At 34.0% G+C, this 16,272-nt stretch overlaps 2 protein-coding genes across 2 annotated transcripts; both read left to right on the top strand.

Annotated features, from left to right (window-relative positions):
• The first annotated feature begins 2,010 nt into the window (after window positions 1-2,010).
• Window positions 2,011-7,697, top strand: LOC127802105 (uncharacterized). Its single transcript, XM_052337795.1, has 4 exons — window positions 2,011-2,625; window positions 3,433-3,540; window positions 6,927-7,194; window positions 7,606-7,697. Exons 1-4 carry the CDS (start codon window positions 2,011-2,013, stop codon window positions 7,695-7,697), a joined length of 1,083 nt encoding a protein of 360 aa, XP_052193755.1.
• Window positions 7,698-14,559: 6,862 nt separating this feature from the next.
• LOC127802362 (protein RGF1 INDUCIBLE TRANSCRIPTION FACTOR 1) lies at window positions 14,560-16,021 on the top strand. Its single transcript, XM_052338122.1, is given in 8 exon segments — window positions 14,560-14,905; window positions 15,002-15,178; window positions 15,262-15,336; window positions 15,434-15,574; window positions 15,671-15,695; window positions 15,698-15,952; window positions 15,955-15,990; window positions 15,993-16,021. Coding segments are annotated over 8 exon segments (741 nt in total). The 5' UTR covers window positions 14,560-14,902.
• The last annotated feature ends 251 nt before the right edge of the window (window positions 16,022-16,272 follow it).

Here is a 16,272-nt window from a genome sequence, read left to right as displayed (position 1 = left end):
GATGGTTGTCAACAGAGAAGATCAACGAAGGCTGGTGTCAATGGTCGACCCAGACAAAAAGTAAAGGCATCTAACGGTAGTAGGAGAAGACCAGTAATGGTGTGGCTTGAGGAGGCGAGGGTCATTTGTTTCCCGAATGGCAATAAGTAAATGCAGCTAATGGCGAAGCGATCGGAGGAGGCAGATTGACAGGAAGGAAGCCCTAAACGAATGAGGAATGTCGCATAGATAGTGGTTGTGGGTTGGTCGTGAGCATGAAAAAGACCAGGCTGTTTGTGGCGACGGCGGTGAAGACAGTTCTTGACGATGATGATGGCGGTAACAGCAGCTGAGCAATTGTGTTCTGGCTTAAAGATGACAAAGATGTGTAAATCCAATAGCTGAGATCTGCCAAATGTTGATGGTCTGATCCAACGGCTTTGATACCACTTTGTTACGAAATTGAATCGACAACAAACCATAATCAAACCAATCAACCATACACAAACATATATTTTTATATAGAAACCCAAATCGAGAAAAACCACGGGTAGAAAAAATAAAATATCACTAAGCAAATATTGCTACAACAAAAGTAATATGTTGTAACTAATCTCAGAGCATTGAGCATCTATTTATAGACCTAAAATCATCTATAGATGACTACAAGAAATCATATTTTGATCAGAAGATGATTTAAGGGGATATTCCTCAAGACGAGATAAATATCACTTAAAATTGAATTTGACAACATCTCAATCACAATCAAATTTGAAGTCATAATTAGTGTCAAATCAAGAGTCCCAATTTCAGATAAATTTGAATTTCGAATAACAATTATAACAGTACTAGTGACGCGTGCTCTTGTAGATTTTGTTTAATGGGTAAAAAAATGTTTAAAAGTTCTAATTTTTTAGAATATAGGTGTCTAATGTGACATTTTAAATGTTAAAGGTGGCACGCGATTTTTTTAGTGAAGTATAAAGGTATTTTTATGTTTTTACTCCTATTTTTTATTAATTACGATATTTGTGGGTAATAGAAATTTTAAACATTAAGGGATCTCTTTGTAATTTCCAAAACTAGTGAAACATGCCCAATTTTAGACGCAAGTAGTGTATTTTTGTATTTATTATTTATCTATAATTAATAACAAGCTACAATTTAAGACATAATCGTATAAAAATAAATCACTAAACTATTGTCCAATTAAAATTCATGATCATTCCAAATTATGATATGTTTTATATGAGAACACATTTGTTATAATGGCAATGTCTGCCATTTTATCGTGGGTTTCTGAATTAATTTTACTGTGTTACATATACTATTAATATTATTAGATTCTTAAATTTTTTAGCAAAGAAAAAAGATAGAAGGCCCAATGTAGTAAAGGGGACAACCTCAAATCCTAAGTCATATTTCTCACTCTGATATTAAGTGATTGTTGTATTTTTCAATTTATTTTCTTTGTATTTTGTTTGTTTTGTTTGTTGTATTAGTTAGATATTTTGTAGATGGCATTCTTGTAATTTAACAGTAGACTTTACTTTACTATTTAAGCTGAGATCTAAGAATGAAAAGATCGATGAGGCATTTTTACATCTTCTTGCCTGTCTTGTCTCATAACATGGTATTAGAGCAATCTTCAAAACCCTAGGTCACTCGATCGTCGATCTTCGATCTCCAACATCGTCTTCTTCTCTGTCGGTCTTTGACATCAAGCTTCGATCGTCGATCTTCGACATCATCTTCTTCTTCGTTGGACTTCAACATCAAGCTTCGACGATTCTTCTCCGTCGGTCTTCGACATCGAGCCCTAGGTATTCCTTCTGCTAGTTTCGTTTATCATTTCTGTTGATTTTAGCACCGTGTTATTCTTCTTTGGTGACTGGTAACTGGTACGAATCTCTGTTGTTCAGAGATTAGTAACTCCTTTCTAATTTCTATTTGATTGCTTACGAATCTCCTTTGTTCGAAAATCGATTACCTTCACATCCTTTACTCAGACTATTTATTCGTTGTATCGGAATGGAAAATCCAGATTTATCTTCTTCCTCGTCGAGGTTTAACTCTGTTGTGGACGATGGTTCTAGTCCTTTTTTCTTGCATCACTTGAACAGTCCAAGTCTTCTTTTGGTTTCTCAACCTTTGACAGGGAATAACTACGTCTCATGGAGTTGTGCAATGCTAATTGCTCTATCGGTGAAAAACAAGTTAGGGTTTATAAATGGCACTATTCCACGACCTACACCAGGTGATGTTTCTTTACTCAATGCTTGGGTTAGAAATAATAAAATGGTTATCTCGTGGATCCTTAACTCTATTTCGAAAGAGATCTCGGCTAGTGTGATTTACTTTGAATCTGCTCAAGACATTTGGATTGATCTTATGGAGCAATATCAACAAAGCAACGGGCCAAGAATTTTTCAATTGAGGCGTGAGTTAGTGAACCTATCTCAGGGTTCCATGTTTGTAAGTGCTTATTTTACAAAGCTCAAGACAATATGGGATGAACTTAGTAATTTTAGGCCTACTTGTAGTTGTGCAAGCTGTTCTTGTGGTGGTATTAGGGCTTTGGCAGACCATTATCAGATGGAGTATATTATATCCTTTTTTATGGGATTGAATGAATCTTTCTCTCAGGTAAGAGCTCAACTGTTATTAATGGATCTTATTCCCCCAATTAACAAAATGTTTTCCTTAATATCACAAGAGGAGAAACAGAGAAATGTGGTAAGACATGTGAATACTGATTTTTTGTTTCTTTTAATGTCAAGTATGAAGTGAACAAGTCTAATCATAATAAATCTAGTCAGAAGAAGGAGAGACCGATATGCACACATTGTGGATATCATGGTCATACTATAGAGAAATGTTATAAATTGCATGGTTATCCCCCAGGATATAAGGTGAAATAGAAGTTTACTAATCAGAACAATACTAGTAATGCTCCTAAACAAGTAAATGTTGTTGTAGTAGGGCCTATGCTAAAAATTGTTCTAGCAGTCAGGTTGGAGACTTTGTACAAACATTTGATCCTACTTAGTACCAACACTTGCGGAGTATGTTGAGTTCTTTTGGGGTATCAAAGATGAAGACAAAACCTGATGCTCCATAAGAGCAAGCATCAGGTAGTTTCTTTTCTATATCAGTCAGTCCAATGCTAAATGACCCTAGGTATTGGATAATAGACTTAGGAGCTACTAGTCATGTGTGCTTTAACAAGACTTTTTTTTCATTTCTTACGACCTGTAGTGACACATATGTTACTTTACCTGATCACTCTCAAATATCTGTTCAATCTATAGGGGATGTGAGGATTAATCAACATTTGGTGCTAGAAAATGTGTTATTTGTGCCACAATTCAAGTTTAATTTACTATCAGTGAGTACTCTAGTAAGAAGGAATTATATGAACCTTAGTTTTTTTCTGGTTCATGTATTGTTCAGGATGTATGGCTATCGAAGATGATTGACAGGGGTAGGCTTCATGAAGGCCTTTATGTGCTTGATGCTGAATCTTTGACAAATCATGTTAATAGTGTCAATGTGGCACAGGTTGTAAGTAGAAATACTTGGCACAATACACTTGGACATCTTTCTTTTGAAAAATTGGACAGATTAAGACATTTGCTGCTGTTTGGAAATGATAGTATTGATTCTCATTGTTCAATATGTCCTTTAGATAAACAAAGGAGGCTGTCTTTTGTTTCTCATAATCACTTATCTCAGCATGCTTTTGATCTTATTCATTGTGACATTTGGGGTCCATATCATGTTCTTACACATGCTGGTCATAGATATTTCTTGACTTTAGTTGATGATTGCACACGATTCACTTGGGTATTTTTAATGATACATAAATCTGAAGCTAAAGACATAATTCCCAAGTTCTTTAATATCGCGAAATCTCAATTTAGTGTTAAGGTGAAGAAGTTTAGATCTGACAATGCACCTGAATTCAAATTTCAAGACTATTTTGCCTCTAAGGGAGTCTTACATTAGTTTTCTTGTGTTGAGAGGCCTGAATAGAATTCTGTAGAATGGAACGTAGGCATCAACACCTCCTTAGTGTTGCTAGAGAACTGTTGTTTCAATATAGAGTTCCTATTCAATTTTGAGGTGAGTGCATCCTCAATGCCATTTTCTTAATCAATCGTACTCCTACACTTATATTGAATCAACAGTCTCCTTATCAGTTTCTTTATCAATTACTTGTGGATCACAATTGTTTTAGAGTGTTTGATTGTCTTTGATATGCCTCTACATTATTATCTCATAGAAGCAAATTCTCTCCTAGAGCCATTGCTTGTGTTTTTCTTGGATATTCTCTTGGAATGAAAGGATATAGGTTGTATACATTACAAAAAAAATGATTTTTCACGGCGATTAGCGGTGACTTTTTTAACATTTAGCGATGGTTTATCAAAACCGTCGCAAAATTCATTAAAAACTTAATTTTACGACGATTTTCAAAAAATCGTCGCTAAATTTAGACAATAAATAAATAATTAAAAAATAAAATTCAATTTTACCGCGATTATGGAAAAATCGCCGCTAAATTCCAATAAAATTAAATAATTAAACAAAAATTAAATTAATACCGCTACAAAATACAATTTTTTAATCAATTTAACGGCAGTTTAAAACCGCTGCTAAATTTAAAAAATAATTAAATAAAAATTAAATTAATATTTACAGTAACGGTTTTGAAAAACCACTGCAAAATATAATTTTTTAATCAATTTAGGGGTGACTTTTAGACATCTTTGCTAAATTCAAAAAATAATTAAATAAAAATTAAATTAATATTTGCAATAGTTTTAAAAAATCGCCGCAAAATACAATTTTTTAATCAACTTACCAGCAATTTTTAGAAATCGCCGCTAAATTCAAAAAATAATTAAATAATTAAAAATAAAATTTCATTAAAAAATTTAATTTAAAAAAAATAAAAAAAACATGCAGCAAAATTTTAATAATTTTAAAATGAAATTTTAAAAAATATATAAAATCTTCATTTTATTTTTTAATCAATTAATTTATTTAATTTAATCTAATTAATTTATTTAAAATTTATTCTAGTATCCTTTTAAAAATAATCCATTAATTTATTTTTTTAATTTATTTTTAATTTATATTAAAAAAATATAGAATATAATTCTGAAAAATGGGATTGGTTTAGTATATAATTTATATGCGCGAATATTTAATAAGGAGACTTCATAGATCAGATTGTTTCGCGAGCGCATGCACGTATAGGGGGTTGCGGGTTTCGAATCCAAGAAAGGAAGAGGCTGGAAAATTAAATTTTCAACATGGCCATGTGGCGCGCGGGCGTGTGAGCCCGCGCCCACTAGCAGCCGGGCGCTCAGCCTCGCTGTTTGTGCGGTGCAATAAATAGCGACAGTTAAAATTCAAATTTTTTTAATTTTTTTGTGACAGTTTTGAAACCGCCACTAAAATTCAAAAATTTTGAATTTTTTGTAAATTCAATATTTTGCGATTTTTTTGCAGCGGTTTCAAAATTGCCATTAAATATTTTAAAAATCTCGCTAAATCACTTAGTTTGTGACGATTTATGAACTGCCATAAAAAGTAGCATTTAGCAGGGGTGTTGAAAACTACCGCTTAATGCTTTGTGACGCCTGATATAACAGTTGTGGTTTTCAAAATTGCCACAAAATACAAAAGAATTACCGCAAAATGCAAAAAAAATCGTCGCTAAATGTTGATTTTTTTGTAATGATGTATAATATCACTACTAAACAATTCTTTGTTTCCCGAGTTGTTATCTTTCATGAGAATGTTTTTCCTTTTCATAATATTAACTCTTCTCATGATATGGTGGATCTTTTTCCTGATTTGGTTATCCCCCAACCTCAACATCAACCTGTTATTGACCCAAATATCACCTCTTATCATACTGATTCTTTCTCAACTGAGATTAACACTCCTAGTGTTGATGGTTCCATCTCAGGCTCCCATTGTCCTCATATTCCTCCTACAAGGGTCTCGAGGCCTCCTTATCTCCAAGACTTCCATTGCAATCTATTATCGTAGAATTCTCAATCCTCTACCAAATCTTTGTATCCTCTTGACCACTTTATTTCTTACTCAAATTTGTAATCTTCTCATAAGCATCTGTTTCTTAATATTTCTTCTAATCCTGAGCCTCAATTTTATCATCAAGCAGTACCTTATAAGCACTAGATGAATGCTATGACCGTAGAGTTAGAAGCTATGCATATGAATCATACTTGGACAGTTACTCCATTACCTCATGATAAGCATACTATTGGGTGTAAATGGGTATATAAGATTAAGTATAAATTAGATGGCTCTATTGAGAGATATAAAGCTCGTTTAGTGGCAAAAGGATACACACAACAAGAGGAGTTGGATTTTTTTATACATTCTCCCTCGTTGCCAAATTGGTCACTGTCAAGGTTTTGTTAGTTTTGGCAGCTGTTCATAAATGGCCTCTTATTCAACTAGATGTTAATAATGTCTTCCTCAATGGGGATCTTTTTGAGAAAGTCTATATGGATCTTTCTCTTAATTATAGTCCTAAGATTGGTTTTCCACCTAAAGGGGAGCGTTTGGTGTGCAGGCTTCACAAGTCCATTTATGGGCTCAAATAGGCTTTTAGACAGTGGTTTTCTAAATTCTCATATGCTCTTGTTGAGTATGGTTTCATTTAATTTAAGTCTAACTATTCTTTGTTTACAAAAGGTGTTAGTTCTTCCTTTATGGCCTTACTCGTCTATGTTGATGATATAATCATCACGGGTTTAGATGTTGTAGCCATAACCTATCTTAAATCCTTCCTTCATAGTCGATTCAAGCTTAAGGATCTTGGCCGCCTAAGATATTTCCTTGGTCTTGAGCTTGGACAATCTTCTAAGGGTATTTTCTTCTCACAAAGGCATTATGCCCTATAGCTTCTTGAAGACACAAGCTTCTTGTCTAGTAAACCTATTGTTGTTCCAATGGTTCCCAATATAAAGTTGAGTTCTGATGAAGGTGATTTACTTGAAGATGTGCCTGCCTATAGGAGGCTCATTGGGAGGCTTCTTTACTTGACCATTTCTCGACCGGATATCGCCTTTGTTGTTCATAAACTTAGTCAATATGTCTCTAAGCCTAGAAAGTCTCACCTTGATGCAGCCCAACATTTGTTACAATATCTTAAGGCTTCTCCCGGTCAAGGTTTGTTTTTTTCTACTTCCTCTTCACTACAGCTTAGAGCATTTTCTAATGCAAATTGGGGATCTTGCTTGGACACTAGAAGGTCTATTACAAGATTTTGTGTGTTTCTCGATAATTCCTTAATATCTTGGAAGGGTAAGAAGCAAACCACAGTCTCTCGATCTTCTACTGAAGCTGAGTATAGGGCTCTTGCATCTACTATTAGTGAAATTGTTTGGTCACACCAACTTTTTTCTAATTTTCAGATTTCTACTATAACTCCTACTCTCTTATTTTGTGATAATCAGGTTACGATTCATATAGCTTTTAATCCAGTTTTCCATGAACACACCGAACATATCAAATTGGATTGTCATTTCATTCGAGATAAGTTGCTGGAGAGTCTATTTAAACTGTTACCTATTTGATCAGTTCATAAGCTAGTTAATCTTTTTACCAAGCCATTACCAATTTCTCAATTGCAGTCTTTGTTAGCCAAAATGGCTATGCTTGATGTTCAGTGATTGTTGAGTGATTGTTTTTGTATTTTTCAATTCATTTTCTTTGTATTTTTTTTGTTGTATTAGTTAGATATTCTTTAGATGGCATTCTTGTAATTTGACAGCAAACTTTGCTTTACTATTTAGAGGCATTTTTACATCTTCTTGCCCTTCTTATCTCGTAAGACTGTTGTTTGCCATAAAATATGAAGAGAGTTTTGCGGGCCAGGCGCATTCACAATTCGGCTGGCAGCTAGGCCTACAAAATTATTGGGCCCCCAGTTGAGGAGACAGTTGGGCTTTAATGTTCATTTTTACAACAGTTCAATTCTAACCCAACTTCACGTACTGCCTTCAGTTAGACTCCATCCAATTACGGCTCAACAGAACCTCCCATTTAACGTGGTAGTTTACTGAATTCAATAATTTTTCGATATTTTTAAATTCTCTAATAAAATAATGTTGAAACGTTCGTAGTTCAACCACCTTCTAACACTTTATATTTTTGAAAAAAAAAATACCAAAACCCAAATGTATTTTGAAGTTCATCTCTCTAATAATTACTATTCTTTTTCCAATTTTGTTTAACTCTGCAATAACTATCCTCCCAACCTTCTTTTATTTTCAAATATCACCGAGAATTATGGATAAATGACTCAAATCATATGAACTTACGGTAAATAACTCAAATTATAAGAGTAGTTTTAGTAATGAAAATGAGTCTTTGGAGAAACAAACAAAGACATTTTTAAATAATAAAAAGTCTCAATATTATTTGTTTAGTTACTATTATTATTTTTGAATTTATTTATTGTAACATAAAATAGAAAAAAAAAAGAAGGAGTGAATTAAACAAAAATAAGTGTGTGACAGTGGGAGATGAAAGAGGTTAGATGAGGGAGAAATGAGGATGCCGCCGGGCGGGGGGGGGGGGGCCGGAGAAGGGTCAAGGGTGGGGGTCCGGTCCAAACCGCCCGAATGGTATGAAGCTAACAAGTAATTATAGGAGCATAATAATAATAATAATAATAATAATATTATCGTCGTTGTTGATCCAACCAGAAGCAGAAGCAGAAGCAGACTGCCAGCAAACGGCCCTTAGATGTATTGATTGGCAATTTGGCCATTGGGATTTGGGAGTAGGCCTGCTTCTAGCTAGAGTTAGAGTTACAACAAACAATAGCTGTCACTCCATATTATGTGACCTCGGGTGCGACTTGACATGCGACCCAATATGATCCCCATCTCATCTCCACCCCATATTATTATTTCCAAACTAGACTGCACCAAGGCCTCGTTGGGATTCGAGGTGAATGGATTGCACTGCGGTGCGGTGGGACGTATCATTATACAAAATGTTTTTAAAATATATTATTAAATAAATAAAATGTTAGTTATAATTATTGAATATAATATTTAAATTTATATGATATATTAAAACATATAAGTTAAATTTTTTTTATCTTTTAATACACTTAATGTGAGTTTAATTAAAAATTTATAAGATATGTTATTTAATTTTGTTGGTCTAAAATCATAGACGAATTTCCAACAATGTATCAGCATGCAAATATAAATAGAATCTCTCGATACAACAACTTGTGTCTGGAATTTAAAATGCCATTAGTTGAAAAAAAAAATATAATAATATATTTTACAATTAAAATTTATATTTCATTGAAACTAGTCCACATATATAAAGCCTTATATACATATATTACATAGAATTTATTTATGGATTATTTTGTATAAATTTAATCATTAATAACGAGAAACGACATTAAAAGTAAAGCTTAAATAAATACTGTTAGTATAGGTGGACTGATAAATGATTTAAATATGAACATGTGGTGAAATTCCGGTGCAAAGGCAGGAAGGAAGGAAGGAAGAAGAAGGGGGAAGACGTACGGGGCTTGGAATTAATCCATCCACGATTAAATGTCATAAGTGAATTGATTGACGGCCTTTTTATTTTCTCACGTGGAATTAATGTTTTACTCGTGCAGTTATCATCACGCAGGCGCCTAGCCTTTTTATTTTCTTCCAAATTATTCGTTTGCGGTGAAGAGAATTTAAAAAAAAAAAAAAAAAAACACTTTAATAGACCACAGGCACGGGCACGGGCAGTATCCTGAATTTGGTGTTTTGGTGCCTTAGTATTATTAATTAAGTTTAATTGATGAATATTATCAACACATAAATTTATATATTTCATTTCACGAACCACGCTTGAGTGCAGTTGGACCCACCCTATGATAGGATTCTCAGTTCTCACTACTGGCCATGACGATGAGCAGCCAAATTTTATACTTGTTAAAGAAGAGATGAGATGTTTTGTAAACAAACAAGTGGGCGGCCACCAGTTGATTTTATAAGAAAAAAAAAACGCTACTAAAGAAAAAACAAACATATATTAGAGCCATTCCAAACTCCAAAGTAACCATTACTTGATCTAATAAAAAAAAAATTGAAAATTATTCATTCACTATAGAGTTGATGTCGTGCTTAATTCTTTTGGGTGGGTGGGTATGTTAGCCGAGTGCAATTTTATTCACCTCTTTAACGGGTGAACATCACCCTCATAAAATTAAGTGGGTAAAAAAGCAACAGAACGATCTAAATTAATTAATTGTCATTCCGTTGCTTTTCCACCCTCCAATTTTTATGAGGGTGATGTTCACCCCGTTAAAGGGTGAACAAAATCACACTCATGTTAGCCATCTCTACGTATTAATCAAATTATTCACTTATGTTAACCTACAAATAGATGGTTTTTGGTTATTTTAGGTATTTTTTAGTGTTTGTATTACAGCAAATAAGTAAACTTACATGGAAATATAAAATTTGAATTTGTTCAAAATTTTATTCAATTATTTTTATTTTGAGATCAAACTAAAATCTTACCCTTCATCATAAATTATAAATCCTTGACCGAATAGAATGGGAAACATTTTACAAACAAAAATATTTTTCCAAATACATCATTTTAACATAAAATATTTTATATAGTTTATCATTTGTGTGCGTTCGTTTCATGGTCGATTTTTATTTTATTTCTTTTTGAAAATTTTAAGCAGAAACTAAATACCTAAAATAAGATGAAAAATATTTTTATGTGAAATTATTATATACAAATTATTTTTAATATAACTAAAGTATTCAAGTTGGCAATTGTGCACATTTAAATTTAAATTTTAAATATCTTAAATTAAGTATCTAAATAGTATTTTTAAAAAATAAAATAATTTCTTTACTTAGAAAAAAACTTTAAAATAAAATAGTCCACCAAATTTGCTAAGAATTCTAAAAGCTTTCACTTATCCCGAGAATGAAATTTTCTTAATAAAATGTCGGTTTGACAATTTTCAAAGACTTGTTCAATTTACCGGAATCTGCGGATAATTTATCTTACATGTATATATGTATGATATATAGACAAATTCTTTAAAATTTTATTTTATTTTATTAAAAATAAAAGCTCCTTAAAAGAAAAACGATAACTGAAACAATGCTCTTCAATAAATAAATAAATAAATAGAAATAAATATTGAAGTTGTAGTTAAAAATATTTTATCATAAAAAATACGTCAAATCTTAACCTATAGACATATTAATTATTATGATTAGATTAATTGCACGAACTGATTTGTAAAATAATGAATTTAGAAAATAAGAAAAATATATTTGTTCTAAATTTCTGAATCGTACAAAAAAACAATAAAAATAGAACACAGGCATAATAGTAATAGTAATTCATAGCAAAAATAAAAACTAAAAACTAAAAACTAAAAGAAGAAGAAGAAGAAGATGATGATGGACAGAAACAAGGTTGGTCAAAGATTATGGGAAATCTTTCATCATAATAGCAGTGCGTAAAAGCGTCAAAGGAACAGTAGCAGCAGTGGCAGCAGCAGCATAAGCAGTAGCGTAGGTTTAGTTGATTTTTGTTTTGTTTTATTTGGGGCTTGGCGCAGCGCCATTTCACAAAAGAAGTAAACGGACGCACAAACGCAGCTGAGCTGCCACCCACCTGCTTCCATTTATTTAACCCATCTCGCTTTGACCGCTTGCATTTGCATTTGCATTTGCATTTTCATGCTCTAAATTAGCTGCCATTTTCTATTTTCAGAAAAAAATTCTTGTTCTTACAAGTTGTCTTAGTTTAAATTTAATCCATTATATTTTTTTTAAACTCAATAATTAAAGAACTAAGTTTGTATTGGAATATTTTTTACGTAAATTAATAACAAGCATTGAATCCATTGCCTCCATTATTTGCCAAATATCTTTTGTAAGAGTGCTCAGGGCTGTGTGTATCATTTGATGCACAAAGCAAGTATGTTCTGAGCTTTCATACAAATTTGCTGGGTCGGTCTGGTGCCATTAGTTTTTTACTCCATTTTTGTGCTTATTTCTTTTCTTCTGTTTTCTTAAATACGAAGAATGATATCCTTATTGTGTAAATTTTTGTATACAGAATGATTTTGATAATCAAAATACAATACATATATATATAATATATTTGATTAATATATATATATATATATTCAAATATATTATTTGTTTTTTCAAGCAAGCCATATTCTACTGATACTGACTCTATCCCACAAAGGTACCTACGTACGTACGAGATTTTGTTAAGAATTTGGTTCGGGAAAAATGGTCGCTGGTCCCTGGTGGTGATGAGCGATGAGTGAATGAGAACTGAATGGCAAAATGGATAAAGCACCTCTCGCAATTTGCAAAGCTTCTTACATACAACAAGCATGGCAGGACTTGAAGCTTTAACTAAGGATCTCAATTTGTGCTCGTTTTATGGGTAATTGCCTTAATCCACCCTGATTATTTTGAGTTTAGGTTTAACAAAAATTCGGAGGTAAAGATGGAGTTTGGGGGAAGATGGGGATATATATATATATATATATAGTATTCTCTACCCTAAGCCTAAACCCAAACCAAATTCATAAATATGTAAATTATGTTCACATTATTTATAGATTAACATGGCAAGTATATAGTTATTATTTATAATAAGTTACTAAGTTTTTAAATCATCAAAATACATTAGCGATCCTAGTTTAATCTTAATTTATAAATTTTACAATCTTATTAACAAATGCTTTTATGTTGATTATAGATATCTTAATTTAGATGTTACTATTTTAATATTATTTTGATTATAATCAATTTTAGTTAAAGTTTGGCGTGGGTTTCAGGTCAATTTAATGAAATTTGGGCAAATGACACTGGAAATGTGGTCCTTCAAAGGTACAAAAGACTTTCTCATAATTTGAAGAATTTATCAAGAAGATTTTCAAAATACGATAAAGGACGGGGTAAGATTAATTTTTCCTCCCTAATTAAATTTAAATTTACTCTTTCTTGTCCTCAATCCATTCCATTCTCACTCCTAACTTTATCCCCCATAATCTGCAATTAGCATAATGGAACTTTAACATGTAAAATTTAAAATAAAAAAAAAAAAAAGGCAAAACATGGCATGACAAATCCAATAGGTGTAAAGGATAATTTTTTTTAAAGTAATGTTAGAAGTCATTACTAATGACGGTGTCATCAATATTGTGTCGTATTTTTATTGAAAAAAAGTGTTAGACAGAAGAGACAATAGCATATAGTCTCCTTAATTTCTTCTAATGAAGAGATGTCACATATACTGATAATATCATCATTAATTATGATTCTTATTATTATTTTATTTTTTAATTAAATAAATTAACACAATATAATGTGTATTAAAGAGGGTAAAAATGACTTCCCGAAATTTTAGGATGAAATGTTTATCACCATCCAACATAAAGCGGCAAGGGGTTGATCTCGTTTATAAGCTATTTTTTTGTTCACTTTCCAATTCCCTTAAAAAGAGTTTTCCTTGAGCTTTCAAATGATTCTAAGTTAATTATTAAGAGGTTATTTGGAATGATTTTGAGACTATTTTACTATGGTTATAACTTACTACACCATGAATATTACAATTTATTATAACTTATAATTTAGGATGCGCTCTCTCAAATGATTTGTGGGCAATTATTATGTTGTTCTTCATGTCACAATTCGAGCAAAATAGCAATTCTGTTTTCAAAATATTCCTTCCAATGTGTACTAAAAATGAGAAGTGAATCCAAAACGCATAGATGCAAGCAGAAGAGCAGCTATGTGAATATTTTTCAAGAAATGACAAACCAATAATAATTTAATAATATACAAATTAACTTATATAGATGCAAAGGTTTGGAAGAGAGGGAGGGAAGGAAGCATATATGCATAGATAAATAAGTGGGGGGCGGGGGGGGCTTAGGGAGATGTGATCACACACGAAATCTTTGATTTGAATTCAAAAGAAGCAGCGCACCTGAAATAACTAGGATCAGTTGAGTGTTGACATGTTCTTTTTCTTTTATTTCCTTGGGCAGAGGAGATTTTTTCGATTTTTGAAAATATCCCCGTCCCGGCCAAAGGCAGCAGAAAGAAAGATGATGATCATCGCCATCGTGCCGCTAACAAATGTCACTCCAAACACTGGTAGCTCAAAACCCTAGCCAGTTTCTTTCTTTCTTTCCTTCCTTTTTCACACCGAGATATGTGAGAAAACGTCACCATCTTTAGTCTTGTCATTTTGCGATTACTCTCTCAAATAGGACTGACTTAGCCACCCTAACCCCAACCCCATTTTCTGGGTTTTTGGGATAGGCCCTGCCCTCATCCCACTTCCGTAAGGAAATGAAGATTTGATATGTAATATTAGTTTATTTTTTTTTCTTTTAGAAGGATAAAAATAACATAAGAACAATTGAAAAATATTTTAAAATTTATGAAATTATAGGAAAAGGGAAAAGGGGGGGGGGGGTTTTTCTTGTTGGTTTGGCAAACTTTTTGGTCACGAACGATAGACGATGAAAACAGTACAGAATACGCTCTGCACAAACCGCCACGCCATCTTTAAATGACGCCAACCTCTCCACTCCTATCCCTCTCCTTTCATTGGTAACAGTAACCCACTAGTCTCCTCCTCTCTCTCTCTCTCTCCCCTCTTCTCTTGCAGGCGCCGTTTCTCTTTTCTCACGCCCCGTTTGGTTGCCCAGAAACCGCTCGGAATCCCTTCAGAAAAATCAACGTTTTCCGCTCTCCCTTACTACTCCTGCCGCCGCTCCCCGCTTTTCGTCCCAATCCCACAAAGTAACCATTAGGGAAGTTTTGAGAACACGAGAAAGATGGCAAGTTCCCCTTCTTCTTCTAATCTGAATATCTCTACTGATGGAGGAGGGTATATTGAATATATTTTTGCTTCTTTTGTTTGTATGATTTTGCAGTTAGACGCTTCGCACCTTCCTCGGTGGCTTGTGGCTCTGCTGAGAGAGAAATTCTTCAACGCCTGTATAATTCACGAGGAAGCCAAGAAGAACGAGAAGAACATCTTCTGCTTGGACTGCTGCGATAGTATTTGCCCCCATTGTTTGTCTCCTCATCGCTCCCACCGCCTCTTGCAGGTCTGTCTCTCAACAATTCACATACCAAACTCTCTCCCTCTCCGTATTTTTATACATACTGAGATTGTGACATTTGGATTCAGATAAGAAGGTATGTTTACCACGATGTCATAAGGGTGGCTGATGCCGAGAAATTGATGGACTGTGCCTTTGTTCAAGTAAGTGAAATTTTCTGTCAACTGGGAAAATTGGAGAATCTGGGTTTGAATTTCTTTGTATAGCTTTTGAACTGGGTTTATCACTCTCTCTCCTCAGTCTTACACCACAAACAGTGCAAAAGTAGTGTTTTTAAATCAACGGCCGCAGACTCGGCCGTGTAGAGGCTCCGGCAACGTCTGCATCACCTGTGACCGAGGCCTCCAAGACCCATATCTCTTCTGCTCTCTCTCCTGCAAGGTAAATTATATACAATATTTTGGAAACCCTAGCTTCAATTTTCCTCTCATCGCGCTCTATTTCACTTTTCACCTGGGTTTTTTTTCTTTTTCTTAGCTTCAGCATATACTTAGAACGGAGAGCAGCTCTCAAAGTACATCTTCGAGTGCGAGTACCTCACACTGCCTGACCCGGGCCTGGACGACGGTCAAATGACCCCTGACTCGGTGCTTGAACCGACCGGCTCGCTGAGGACGGAGTCCGGGTCGAGTGGGAGCGGTGGCGCCGCCGGGGGATGGGTTTGCCGGACCCTGGGCTGCACTGCGACGACGGAGATAGTGAAGAAGAAGAGGAGCAGCGTGGGCGCGTTTCGAGCGGCATGCCGGCCATTTCGTCGCAGGCGGCGGATATGTCGGCGGCGCTGATGAACCGGCGGAAGGTACGCCTCATCGGTCGCCACTTTACTGACTTGCGTACGGAAAAGCGATGATGATGGTAGAGGAGAAGGGAGGGAGGGGACGGGTTCATTGAGTGAGTATCCCGTCTCATCTCATAGGTATTTTGGGTATTAAATTTCTGAGCCCCTCTCAGTTTTGTACATCAGTTTGTCTCTCTCTGTGATTCTATCTATCTATCTATATCATTTTATCCCTCGAAGGAAGCTTAAGATCAATTCTTATTGTTATTTACCTTAATTCTCCGTTTAAATCTAGTTCTCA

The sequence above is a fragment of the Diospyros lotus genome, chromosome 5 (assembly GCF_014633365.1).
Source record: "Diospyros lotus cultivar Yz01 chromosome 5, ASM1463336v1, whole genome shotgun sequence".
Classification (NCBI taxonomy): Eukaryota; Viridiplantae; Streptophyta; class Magnoliopsida; order Ericales; family Ebenaceae; genus Diospyros; species Diospyros lotus.
Note: the sequence above shows the minus strand (reverse complement) of the source record. Positions and strands in the feature narration are given on the sequence as shown.